The 13,553-nt window shown below is 42.3% G+C and overlaps 1 protein-coding gene across 6 annotated transcripts in view; it reads right to left on the bottom strand.

The window, feature by feature from the left end:
• Osbpl9 (oxysterol binding protein like 9) overlaps nt 1-13,553 on the bottom strand; it is a 140,758-nt gene that overhangs the window by 50,636 nt on the left and 76,569 nt on the right. The window contains exon 1 of one of the 6 annotated variants that reach the window (XM_052176990.1): nt 11,942-12,186. The exons of 4 other annotated variants lie outside the window; for them this stretch is intronic. In XM_052176990.1, coding sequence (XP_052032950.1) covers nt 11,942-11,995 — 54 coding nt within the window. In that variant the 5' untranslated portion in view covers nt 11,996-12,186. Of the gene's footprint in view, nt 1-4,961; nt 5,087-11,941; nt 12,187-13,553 lie in introns of those variants that run through there. One more of the 6 variants, XM_052176991.1, reaches the window with a different exon arrangement.

Consider the following 13,553-nt stretch of genomic DNA (forward strand, 5'->3'; position numbering starts at 1 on the left):
TAACTTCAAATTAAACTAAAATTAGTGGCTGAACCAGGAAAGTCCTAGAGTTTGAGAGGCAAGGGGAGCAATGATGGCGCCAGGCACTGTGAGACATCCTGGGGCCACTGACAAAAGAAAACATTCCTAGATTCCAGGCTCTCTGGCCAATTTCTTGGTTTCTGGAAGTCTCCTTCCACTACTTATAGAAGATGGGTTGGTTGTGTGTGTGTGTGTGTGTGTGTGTGTGTGTGTGTATAAATTAGATTTTAGGCTTCCTTCCTTCCTGTTCTAGGATCTCCTGAAGCAAATGCCTACAGGTTAATGCAGGTTTGGGCAGACAATAAACACTCCATTATACTGGAGGGCCTATAACTGATCTCATTTAAATAAAAACAAGAAACTGTAGATCTTCTATGAATATAGAAAAATATATGAGGTCTTCTATGGTATGACAAAAAAAAGCTAAAACTCATATGAACTATTGTAACCTCAAAACTTATAAACATTAATGCAAGCAGAGTTTAAAACAAGCTTTAGAATGCCAAGAAACAAAACAAACAAAAACAGCAACTCAGCTGAAGATGCACATTTCAGAAAAAGAAAACAAGCTGTAGTCAATATAATAAAGCTAAGAAAGTGTCTACAGAAATAAGTAAACTTCAACATCAGGACTGTCTGTCGTTTATGCTCACTCTGTCTGTCTCTGTCTTTCTGTCTCTCTTTGTGTCCACCATCCCCAGCTCTCTCAATCTCCCTCCCTCACTCTCCCCCCCCCTCTCTCTCTCTCTCACTCTCCCTCTCTCTCTCTCTCACACACACACACACACACACACACACACACACACACACACACACACACACGAACATATGCAGCAACAATTACCACTCATGGCAAAACCATGTGCTGATTCTGATTCTCTGATATGGCCAGGCGCTTACTAGGATTTCCAAAGATCATGTTTAAGGATAATGGAGGAAATAGCAGGGCCCAATTTTTTGTTTGTTTGATTTTTTTTAAAGATAGGTTTTCTCTGTGTAGTCCTGGCTGTCCAAAAACTTGCTCAGTAGACAAGGCTAGCCTTGAACTCAGAAATCCACCTGCCTTTGCCTCCTGAGTGCTGGGATTAAAGGCATGTGCTACTCTGGCACCTAGTCTTAAGAAACAAAAAATGTCACCCCTTCCTAATTACTTTGACTGCTCTAGCCAGTAGCATGCTTCCTCCCGTGACACTGTGCACCCAAACCAACCTGTGCTAGTACAGCTAGTAGTATTATTTCAGCTACATCATAAGTCACATAGCTATGGGGATTAGGAAGACTCCCTGCCCACCATCACAGGACTATTTCTAAACATTTTTTTCCAATTCCCTGTGACACTTGTAAGCAACTAGTTGAATGACCTAACAATGATTTTAATTCATGGTAGAAAAAAAAATCTACTTCCAGTACAACTGAATAAAAGGTTACTATGTTTACAATATAATTGTTCATAGTCTGATCATTTATGTCAGGTTCAAAGGAAATTTCATGTCCCCAAATTTTGGCAGTTAGACATGCCAGCATTCCTCAGGAATTTGTGAAGCCAGTTCCCCTCTGCTAGAGGAACCATTTCTCCTGTCACTGACAGAAAGGACAAATGTGGTACCTATTAGCACACCAAACTGCATGCTGGCCTCTGGGCTCCGTCAATATTACAAGTACCTGCTACACATACCAGGGTCTACACTAAGCTAACATCCTAGCTCTTTTCACACACATCTCCCCTAAACTTCCTCCAACTCAGCTTCTCAATCTCCTTATAACCCTGCTATGTCAGCTATGCCCTCACTTGGTCTTCTGGGTCTTCATCTCCCCCCCCCACCCCACCCCCACCCCACCCCCACCACCACACTAGACCTCTCTCATGGCCAGAGGTCCAGTCTGCTGGATATGTTCAGTCTACAACTTTGTTTCTCTGCTGTGGACTATTCCAGATGCTTCTGGCTGTTTGACTCTCATTTCTACAATAAAACCCTTCCCTGTAACCAGATCATGAAGTGGTCATGTCTTCAGTTTATACAACTTACCCACTTGCTAAACACCTACAATGTTCTACTGGGCTCAAAAAGTCAAACTCCAAGTATCACACTTGTGAATGCTACACTCTTGAAGGGAAGGGCACTTAGAAACAGTATCTGAATTTCTCATGTTCCCCTTTTCTCCCAAATCAGCAAGAGACTCTAGAATTCCTTTACCCACAGCTAGTCTTAAGAATCAGAACCCTTCTCTTCCATAACAGACAGAAATATTGCTTTCAGCTTTTCCCATACATTAAAGAAGTCCTCTGATCAGGCCAGGGTACAGTGGCACATGCCTGTAATCCCAGCATTTGAGGGGCAAAGAAAAGGAAATCATGAATTCAAGACAAGCCTGGGCCTCATTGTAGGATTGTCCCAAAAAGACAAAAACTAAAACAAAATAAAACAAAACAAACAAACAAAAACTCTTTTGAGACCCTTGTCTGACAGTAAGTCATAAATATTTCATTTTGGAAGGAGTCCTGGCCCATTATCCAGAAGGAATGCTACCCTGACTGACTCCAGACAGGCTTTTCATTACATCTATTATTGCATTACATCATAGCTCTTTATCCAATCATATTCTATGTAGCTATCCATAGATATCCATGCTCAAGTTACAGAAACAAGACAGTTTTTCCTGAGTCTTTGGGTGTTCACTGTGAGGATCTTCTGTCATATAAACTTTAATTTGATAAATCTGTAAACAATCTCTCTTCAGAGTAAGGAAGCATGTGGGAGAGAGCAGCCCATGTGGCCAGGCCCTCCATTCGAGACAAAGCCTCCAGGGTTACAGACATGAGTAAAACCTTTATTTCTAGCAAATTACAACCTAATAAGAATCACACAGGTGAACGAAAAATTTTCATTTAGCAAAATCTGTTAAGAGATATGAACATATTCTATACTGGCACACAGAGTAACTCGCCTCCTTCTTTTACAGAACAAGGAAAGGTAATAAATAGGTGCTATGCACTAGGGTCCAACCCAAACCTTAACCACCTGAAATGTGCGTGGTAATCTAAGCAAAAAGGAAAGAATGAAGAGAAAGAGCTCAGAGGCTAGACAGTTCTAATGAGAAACTGCTCACAGGGAGCGCCTTGAGAAGAGCACCTACAACTGGCTTCAGACAGCTGTGAGATGAATTCACACCCACTGTGGAGGGCCTCAGAGGGATGCCAGGAACTGGGCTTGGGCAGGCACCCAAAGCAGAAGCACAGAGGGACTCAGTCAATGTGTTTTTGAGTGCCGAGGATGGGTGGGGCTTGTCTCACTTTCATCAGATTTCCCAAAAGTCCAGCTGAGAGAGGGCAAAGGACTCAGAGCTGTATCATACAAGAAAACCTGTCAAATCTCAGAGATATTACTAAAGCTGGAAGAGCTTTAGACATGGGGAGTAAGGTACAAACCTTTGTTAAAAATATTTAAAGAGAAAGATTAGCTTTAACAATAGCAGTAACTGTCTAAATCTTTATTAAAAAATTCAAAAATATAATTTCTAAGTACAGTAACAATAAAAACTTTTCTTTGTAGTTTAAAAAATACTATAAACATCTGTTACTTCTCCAAAGAACAGCATTTAGTGATAGAACTTAACAAATCCCAGGGGCCATCCTCTAATATTTTAGTATAAACACATGACTACTATTATCATCATTACCTTTCTAAATAAAAAATATGGGCGTGGTGGTATACATGTAACCCTTCAGGAAGGTCAAGAGTTCAAGTACCAAAGCCCTGTTTCAAAAAGTGCAAACCAGACAACCAACTTTCCAATGAGAAGAGATCACAGCAAACAAATCTACACTGAACTCAACTCCCTGCCAATCTTCAACATGACTGTGCTCAATATATTTTTTTGAGACTCTCATTTACTGAGACATGCTTCAAGTCCAGTGTCATTCCTGTTCAAACCAAACTCAGGGCGCTCACCTTCAAAAAAAGAAAATGCTACTTGTTTAAATTCTCAAACTAAAATCCCTTTCTTAGTGATGTATGCCTGCCCTGGAGTACATTAAAACAATTCAGCTTCTATTTAAGTAATCTCTTGTACAGACGCACAAAAAATAAAAGTTAAAAAAAAAAGTCCAAATAAAAGACAAGAAACGTTAGTACTAGTAACTTCGGGGGCCCTAATGGTTGTTCCGACACTGGCCGTGTTCACAAGGATGGCCTGTGAGTAATTTCATGAGAGCTGTTTTTGTTTTTTTTTTAAGAGTCGCTGCGAACGTTTTAAACTGCAACTACCACTTTAAGACTACTGCCAGCTTTCCCACTGAAAAGCCTGGAAATAGTTACTTGTCTTTCAATTTCTATAATATAGCTAAAAAGTAAACAATTTAATCATGCAGTACCAAGCCTTCACATTAAAAAAACGTTCTTCAACCTAATTCTCAATCTTTTATGATTAAAACAATTTTTTAAGTACAGCAGGAAGGCCAGCAGGGGCCTTCCCTTCCTGCTATATTAATCACAGGCAACTTTCCACAACTGAACTAAGGCTGACAACCTTAAAACCTTCCATACAGTTGTCCCGTGAACCCCATAAAACTATACTTAGGTTTACAAAATATCTGCAGCAGCTACTTGAAAACAAAACCGCCTCCTTCCCTAGCCACCCACCCACAACAGCAGCATCCATCACTGACACACAAATACAGGGTCAAGCTCCAACACAACACCTAAACACCCCAAATTCTACTTGGCCTGCAAGGGAAGATTCTACATTTAATAGGCGCCTGGGTCAGAGTTAAGCTTTCGAGTTTAGAGCTCAACTGAAGTGATTGTGAGTCAGCCTTCGAAAGGAGAACCGAGTTCCACACAAGTATTTCCTAAGCAGGGCAGTGGCGCCACAGAGGGGAGCTTGGGGGCGTGGGCTGAGGGGAGGCGGCCCCTCGCCAGGGGACCCGAGGGTCTACTCACTCCACAAGCGGCCAGCAGGAGAGCCATTCGCCGCGGCCGGCCGCCGTCTCAGGGGAGGGGCCCTTCGCTGCCCCGCTGCCCCTCCGTACCCCGCACCCCAGCCCTGGAGCCGCTGGAGGACGCCCTCTCCCGCCCTCCCCCGCCCTCCCCCTGCGCCGCGGCCCAGGCGCAGCCCCGATTGGCTGGCCCTGGCAAAGAGGCCTCTGGCGATTGGCCACGGGTCACCTGCAGGGGAGGTGAGCGGCTGGCGATTGGCGGTTGGCCCCGTTGGGCGTCAAGGCTGAAGGAGCTGAGAAGGAGCCCCGGAGCCTCAGGACTCCCACCCCCGAGAGCTGGGGAAAGGCCTGGAACTGGCTTCACCTGCGCCAGCCAGCGGCTTCAAGCTCACCATCACCATACTTTGGCAGCTGCTGAGATCAGAAGTTCCACCGTGAGAATTGATTGTGCCTCCAGAAAGTTGTTTCTGTCGCACGAGGGAGGCGAGAGAGGAGGAAACACTACAGCCTACCAGTAAACAAGAGCTTGAGTGTCTGTTGTACTTGTAGGTGACACGTCCGTGGGCTTGCTGTTTTGACAGCACCATAAGGAGTGTAGGTGGCTTGTGAAGAACTTCAAGAATCCAAATGGTGTAACTGCGAAGTTGGGGTTTGGAAGACCTGGACAGAAGCCCAAAATGCAGGAACTCACAGACACCAATGATTGGCATTATCGATCTGGAGGAACAAGTTAACCTTTCTGTTCCATTTTTCCTTGGTATCTTGACCCTTCCTACGACTCTTTGAAGCATCCAATTTTTGGCTGTAATTTTTGTGGCACATGGAGTTCAAGAAATACTCAGCTACACTAAAATTACACTGATGTACTCATTGTTTACGGTATTTTTAGTTGATGTAAATTGTTTCAAAATATTCAACACTAAGTTCATTCTGATTCCACTTTTATAAGCATGGAATTCTTCCATGATCTTTATCTCAGTAAATCCACTCTAAAGTGCAAACTAAAAATGTAGTAGTCCTTAGGGACCTCTTCTAGTCCATACTCAAATCTATGAAGCAAGTTCTGTAATTCTTACCTCCTAAATGTGTTTTCAATTCCAGCTCTCCTCATATCCAAAATAATGGCCCTTCTTGGAATTTCTTCACTAGAGCCTTCCTGAATCTACAAATTCACTCTCAACATAAGAGCTAGAGTGTATTTCCATAGCATCTCACCATCAATTAAGAAACTTGCCACAGCTTTGCATGGTCTACAGAGTGAGTTCCAGTACAGCCAGGGCCATACAGTATAAATTCATATTTGATAAAATGGAGCTATAGTGGTTTGGATGAGAACGGCCCCCACAGGGTCATATGTGTGAATGCTTGGTCTCCAGTTTGAAGTGTCTGTGAAGGGTCTGGAGGTGTGGCCTTGTTGTAATGTAGCTCTGTGGGTGTGAGCTTGTCTATGAGGCCCTGGATTTGATCCTCAGTAATAAAAATGATCCTTCAAGTCATATTATCATACTTTACTTCTCTGTTGCTGTGATAAAACACTGACCAAAAAGCATGTCTAGAAAGGTGAAAATTTTAGTTTACAGGTTATGGTTCATTATTGAGGGAGACCAGGGAACACAAGGCAGGAACTGGAAGCAGAAAAGACAGAAAGACTCTGCTGACTTCTTGCTTCCAGTACTTGCTTGGCTTGCTTTATTATATAACCTGCCCAAGGGCAGGACCACCCACAGAGGGCTGCTACCCAACCCCATCAATTAGCAATCCAGAAAATGCCCCACAGAGTTTCCTACAAGTAGGTCAAGGAAGGCAATCACTCAAAATTCCCTTTTCCCAGGTGACTATAGCTTGTGTCAAGTTAATAAAAAACCTAACCAACACACATGTAAAGATCAAGAGGAAACAAGCACATTCTCCTAACTATAAGAAGCCTAGCTGGGCAGTGGTGGTGCACACCTTTAATCCCAGCACTTGGGAGGCAGAGGCAGTTGTATTTCAGAGTTGGGGCCAGCCTGGTCTACAGAGTGAGTTCCAGGACATCCAGGGCTATACAAAAAAAAAAAAAAAGAAAGAAAGAAAGGAAGGAAGGAAGGAAGGAAGGAAGGAAGGAAGGAAGGAAGGAAGGAAGGAAGAGGAGGAGGAGGAGGAGGGGAGGGGCAGGGGGAGAGGAAGGGAAGGAGGAGGAGGAAGAGGAGAAGAGGAGGAGGAGGGGAGGGGCAGGAGGAGGGAGGGGAGGGGCAGGGGGAGGAGGAGGAGGAGGAGAAGGAGGAGGAGGAGGAGGAGGAGGAGGAGGAGGAGGAGGAGGAGAAGGAGAAGGAGAAGGAGAAGGAGAAGAAGAAGAAGAAGAAGAAGAAGAAGAAGAAGAAGAAGAAGAAGAAGAAGAAGAAGAAGAAGAAGAAGAAGAAGAAGGAGGAGGAAGAAAGAAGAAGAAGAAGAAAGAAGAAGCAGTTGCCTATCCCAGGGCTGGAGAGATGGCTCAGTGGTTAAGAGCACTGTCTGCTCTTCCAGAGGTCTAGAGTTCAATTCCTAGCAACCACATGGTGGCTCACAACCATCTGTAATGGGATCTGATGCCCTCTTCTGGTGTGTCTGAAGACACTGTCAGTGTACTCACATACGTGAAATAAATCTTAAAAATAAAAAAGCCTATCCCAAAAGAATAATGTACAATTCCAAATACTACATATAACATTTTGGGACAAAGCAAAACTCTGGAGACTATAAAAAGTGATAGCTATGAAGAGAGAAAGATAAACAGGTAGAATGTCAAATATTTTTAAAAATTGGTATGTGTATAGGATTTTGTCTGCAAGTGTGTACATAAATCACAGGTAAGCCTGGTGCCCACTGAGGTGAGAGGAGGACATCAGCTCCCCTAGAACTGAGCTAATGTCAGTTCTAAGCTGCTTCGTGGGTGCTGGGACTCCAAGCCGGGTCCTCTGGAAGATCACCCAGGTGTTCTTAATTGCTGGGTCATCTCTCAGGTTCCCAGAACATTTTTAAGGTAGGAAATATACTATGTATGATACTGTAAGGCCAATACAAATTTGTCCAAATTCATAAGCAATATAAAGAATAAACTTTTTTTTTTTGAGCTAGTGGTGGTGGTGGTGATACATGTCTGCAACCCCAGCACTTTTTTTTTAAAGAATTATTTATGTATATGAGTACACTGTAACTGTCCTCAGACACACCAGAAGAGGGCATCAGATGTTATTACAGATGGTCGTGAGCCACCATGTGGTTGCTGGGAATTGAACCCAGGACCTTTGGAAGAGCAGTCAGTATTCTTGACCTCTGAGTCATCTCTCCAGCCCCATCAACCCCAGCACTTAAGAGTCAGAAGCATGATCAGCCTTGGCGAAATAGTGAGATGGACACCAACCTGAGCTGCATGAGTGCATAAAAACAAACAAACAAACCCACAACAAAACAAAACCTATGTGTTATGCAATAATGTGTTACTAGAAATCAACAGTGAGAACAATGTACCATCCTGGCAGGAAATACTGATAATAGGGGAAGCCTATTATATGTAAGGCAGGGAGATGAAAAACAGGAAATCACTCAAATAATACTCTCCTCTCTCTCTCTCTCTCTCTCTCTCTCTCTCTCTCTCTCTCTCTCTCTCTCTCTCTCTCTCTCTCTCTCTCTCTCTCTCTCTCTCTCTCTCCCCTTCCCTCCTTTCCCCTCTCCTCCTCTCTATAGCTTGGAACTGAAAACTAAAATATAGGGTACTTTGTTGTGTTCTAAGCCAAACCAATTGTCTCTTGGCACTGACCCTGCAACAGAGGCAACTGACTAGAGCAGATGTAATACAACTCAAGCCTCAGCAGTGGGCTATAGAACCTCAACATTTTTGCCTGTCTTCAGAAATGTCAAAACTGATGTCAGCCAGTCCATTGCTATGTAGGAACTTGGCCAGATGGAGCACATGCATCGCTTGGCATGTGGGAGAAGCAGTACCTATCTCACAATCTAGGCTGCATGCTTCACCAAGGGAAACAAACTACAGTTAACACACTGTCACACGGAAAGATTTTGTTCGGAATTAGAATCAGCAGCCTCCCCACGGGCCTGCGATGCTCATTACAGTGCCCAGGCTTGCTCGGCAGCTGTCCGCAGCTCCTCCTCACAAGGGCCTGGCACGACACTTAGAAACAAACGCCTGTGGGAATGAAACACCAGGCAGTGTGCTGGGGCAGCCTCGGCACACTGGACAGGAGGAGAAAAGAGCCAGTCTAGGGGACATAAAGGGAAGACGAGGACAAGAGACTAGTTTTTCAATTTCTAACTATATATTTGATGGATACCATTGCCCTCATTTTCATAGATAAGATTCTGCATTGGTCAGTTAACTTTATTCTGAGAGAACTTCTAGATTTTATTTTTAAAAACTTACTAAATTCAGTAAGAAATATTCAGCTCTTTGCCACAGGTAAATAAAATTGCTTTCTATTATTTAATTCTCAAATTTAAAAAATTATATAGCTCAATTTTTAAATCTCTGTGCATTATAAGTATATCAGGATTAGTAAGGTTAGAAATGAAAATGTGTTTATTTCTAGAAAAACAGTATGGGAGGAAATTATAGTGTTATATATATTTCTACAGAGATTATATTATTATTATTATTTTATTGGTTTTTTTGAAACAGGGGTTCTCTGTGTAGCCCTGGCTGTCCTGGAAGTCACTCTGTAGACCAGGCTGGCCTTAAATTCACAGAGATCCTCCTGCCTCTGTTTCCTGAGTGCTGGGATTAAAGGCTTGCACTTCCATGCCTAAGTTTAAGTTTTTATGCCATGTGTTGTTGATGTCATTATCACATTTAAAAATATTTTTATTTATTGGTGTGTGTGTGTGTGTGTGTGTATGTGTGTATGTGTGTGTCAAGGCACACTTGAAGAAGACAGCACTATGAAGTCAGCTCTCTTCCTCTATATTTACAGTTTCTGAGGGTTGAACTCAGGCCACCAGGCTTGCATGGCAAGTGCTGTGACTTGCTGAGCCTGTAGATTTTAGAAATCTAATTCCCACTATGGTTTCTGCTCTCTTCTTTATAGTAGACTGACTCCATAGAGACAAGGACTATGGGTAGTTTTATACACAGTCATACTCTTGGTAACTATTATAATATGAAGAATACAGTGAATGTTGAATAAATACTCATCTAAATACATAACTTCTCTATACTCTTTGTATGTTCTGAGTTGAACATGCACCAATTAAAATTTAACATTTTTATAAAGGAAAGGCAGAAAAGCATACACAAGATTTCTATTAAAATACACAGTGGAAATGGAATTCTGGCTATCTCAATAACCTCTAGCTTTCTGTAAAAATGGACCATCTGTTCTTAGATGCTTCCCAGAGTTCAGAACAGATGAGCTATAACTAGACCAAGAAAACTCATCAGAAAAATGAATTCTAGAGAATCCTAAATTCTAACTTAAAAGCCAAAACTTCCCCCTCAGAAAGAGCAAAGGCTCTGCTGAGAGCATCAAGGAGAGGCTGGAGGAAGCCCAACCAGGTGGCTTCTCCTTCACACTACTTTACCTGTGGAGAAGATGACACATCTGTACTGCAGGCATTTCCTTTGCGTGGGAGTGGGGGTGGGGCGCTTGAGGGAGAAAGTAAAACACTACCCATTTTTCTATGTAATGCTAAAGATAAACCTACCAAAGCCAAGGAAACAACAACTGCGTACTCAAAAAGAACTTGGTGTATTAACACGTAAGAAAAATTCTCAAAATATTCCTATATTTGCTGGCCATGGTGGCATATACCTATAATCCTGCACTTGGTGGGTAGAAGGACAAGAGAATCAGGAGTTCAAGGCCAGCCTCAGTGAAATATCAAGTTTGAGGTCAGTCTGGTAGGCAACTCGAGGCTGGTGAGATGGGTCAATATCAAGCTACTTGATATTGTTGTAGTGACTCAATCATAAAATAAACAATGCAGGAAACCCAGGCTTCCTCTGTGAAAAGGTCTTTTGACCCCAAAAGGTTGTAACCCATAGGGTGAGAAACTTCCAGGCTCTCTGTCAGATTACCCAAAGTCATTATCTCATTGCATTGTAAGAACTCTTGAGTCTCTGGTGTTTAACTGTGGCTCTATTTTTTTTTTTTTACCTTTTTTTAATTACCTATATCAAGATCAGATATTAATAAAGACATTATGATAAAATACCTGATAAACTTAAAAATGCCATATAGCCTTACAAATTTAAATGTTTTTTAAAAGCTGGGTTTTTTTTTTTTTTTTAAAAAAATCTAGTTCTTAATTTTCTGTAAAACTCCAAAATTTTCTTTAAAGGAGTTTAAAATCTCCTAATTGTGTGTTTTTGCAATATCAAAATAAAGAACCTTTTATAAAGAGTGAAGAAGATACTGAGCATAACCATATTTTTTAGAAGGCAAAACCAAGTTTTAACAGTGTAAACAATTTAGTGTCTCTAAAATCAATACCAAGCAGATTATTTTGATGTTATAAAATCTGGCTACCAGCACGAAAAGTTCCTGTATATGAATGCATGGAGGTGCAGCTTTAATACCTCATTAAGCAAGCATAGTTTTAAATTTTATTTTTTATAAACCTAGCTTTTTTTTTAAAAGATAGAACAGAAATGATACAGAATCTTATCCCAATTTAAAAGTACCTTTGGAGACCTGTTTCATCGGTTGGTTCACGCCATCTGTTGCTGCCCAGAATGGCTCTAATCCTGAGTTATAACTTGCTAACATTCTGTTAGAAATGTTATACATTTTTAACCATATACAATAATTTATAAGCCAACAATCTGTAATCTATATAGAATACAGTCAGAAACAAACATACAGTGGGCACATGCATTTATATATTTAAAATAGACAGATACGTTCCTTCCTTTCTCCAGCTGTGATTCCAAGGGAGGAGCACCTTGCTGCCTGCTGACCCTTGCTGTCCTGGGCACAGAGGTTTCGCAGCAGAACTAGCCATTCCCTTCCTTACCAGAAAAGCTGAGGGAGAAGACGCAGGTTCCCCTCTAGAGCAGCTTGTACACATCAGGCAGCCCCTGGCTTGCTGAACACTAGATCCAGGCAGGAGGCAAGGCCACTCCTGCCTCCAAGCTGCTAGCGCCCGGCTCTAAGAAGACCAGTCTATCAGCTTTTGTTGCCGCAATTCAGTCACTTTTTTTCTGAAAATCCTTGAAATAAGTTATAATTAAGTCAATGGTTAGTGGCCAGCAGATGAAGCCTGGCCTTTCCTCCAAATATGAAACAAAGAGCAACAATTAAGCAATTAAACGAAACCACAGACGTAAACTGAAAGACATGGACAGACTGACAGCCAATAGAGTTGGGGAGGAGAGGGAAGAGAACCAGATGTCCCACCAAGGGGGGACCCAGAACCAGACCTGAGTTCCTCCAGTGAGAACCAAAGAGGAAGCAGTATGCCTGCCGACCTCCTCTGACCCTGGGAGCAATTCTGTGTCCAGTTTCTCCTTTCTTGGATTCCAACCCGACAGGTGGTAAACAGAAAACAAAAAAACAGGCTCACCTCTGGAGGTTTTGAGCTTCAAAATGAAATCTCTCAATGCGGATGATTACAAACCAGGGATGCTGGTAGAGTGATTGGATTCCTCGCCAATGTACCAAATGTGGGGTCCACTTAAATTCAACATAACTCAACCATCAGGTAAATGTAGATGACAAAAATGTATTGTAATCAGGCCACTAATGATCCATCAGGGCTGCAGAACAGACTTGGGAGCTGAACTGCAACCTTGGAGGGACACTGCACAGCATATTTAGAGGATGAAACCATAAAGCAAGGGAAGCTGGGTGTCGGTCATATTTTGATGTAAGGGGTAAACAAGGAAGTTTCCATCAATCAGGATAGGAGTGGGTTCCTGGGCCTGGAAACATGAACTTAATTTGACTCTGCCAGAAAGATGGAGAAGTAGTCCTTGAGATGTCTGGACTCAGACAATTGTTTCCTTATAAAATGCCCCTGAGATGTCTAGATTCAGATAACTATTTCCTTAAACAGGGGCTGTTCAGTTATTGGGAAGCCTCCAGCTCTCCCAGGGCCTGGGACCTTGGGCTTAGCTTTTCCCTAAGTTCTCCTTCCCACTTAATCAAATGGAATCGGAAAACAAAATGGTAGTACTTAGAATAAGTTTCTTTTGCTTGTTCCCACTATACCAAGCCTAACAACCTAAGTTTAATTCCAAAACCCACATAGGAGGAGAGAACTGACTCCTACAAGTTGTCTTATGACCTATACAAACCACCCACCCACACCCACACACCCCCACACACACCCCCCACACACACACCCCCCACACACACACAGAGAGAGAGAGAGAGAGAGAGAGAGAGAGAGAGAGAGAGAGAGAGAGAGAGAGAGGAGGAGGAGAAAGAGAACATGCTCCACCAATTAAATAAATAAATTTGAAATGAAAGATTTCTATAATCTGACTTAGACATGAAAGTCAAGAGGTAAAAATCAAAGTACCTGAGAACTACTAAAGGACTAGTTTCTCAGTCTCCTAAGCGCACGCAAAAGCTGAGTCTGTGTTGTGTGTCTATACAAGCTTGGCAGCTGGGAGGTGATCATG

The sequence above is a fragment of the Apodemus sylvaticus genome, chromosome 3 (assembly GCF_947179515.1).
Source record: "Apodemus sylvaticus chromosome 3, mApoSyl1.1, whole genome shotgun sequence".
Lineage (NCBI taxonomy): Eukaryota > Metazoa > Chordata > Mammalia > Rodentia > Muridae > Apodemus > Apodemus sylvaticus.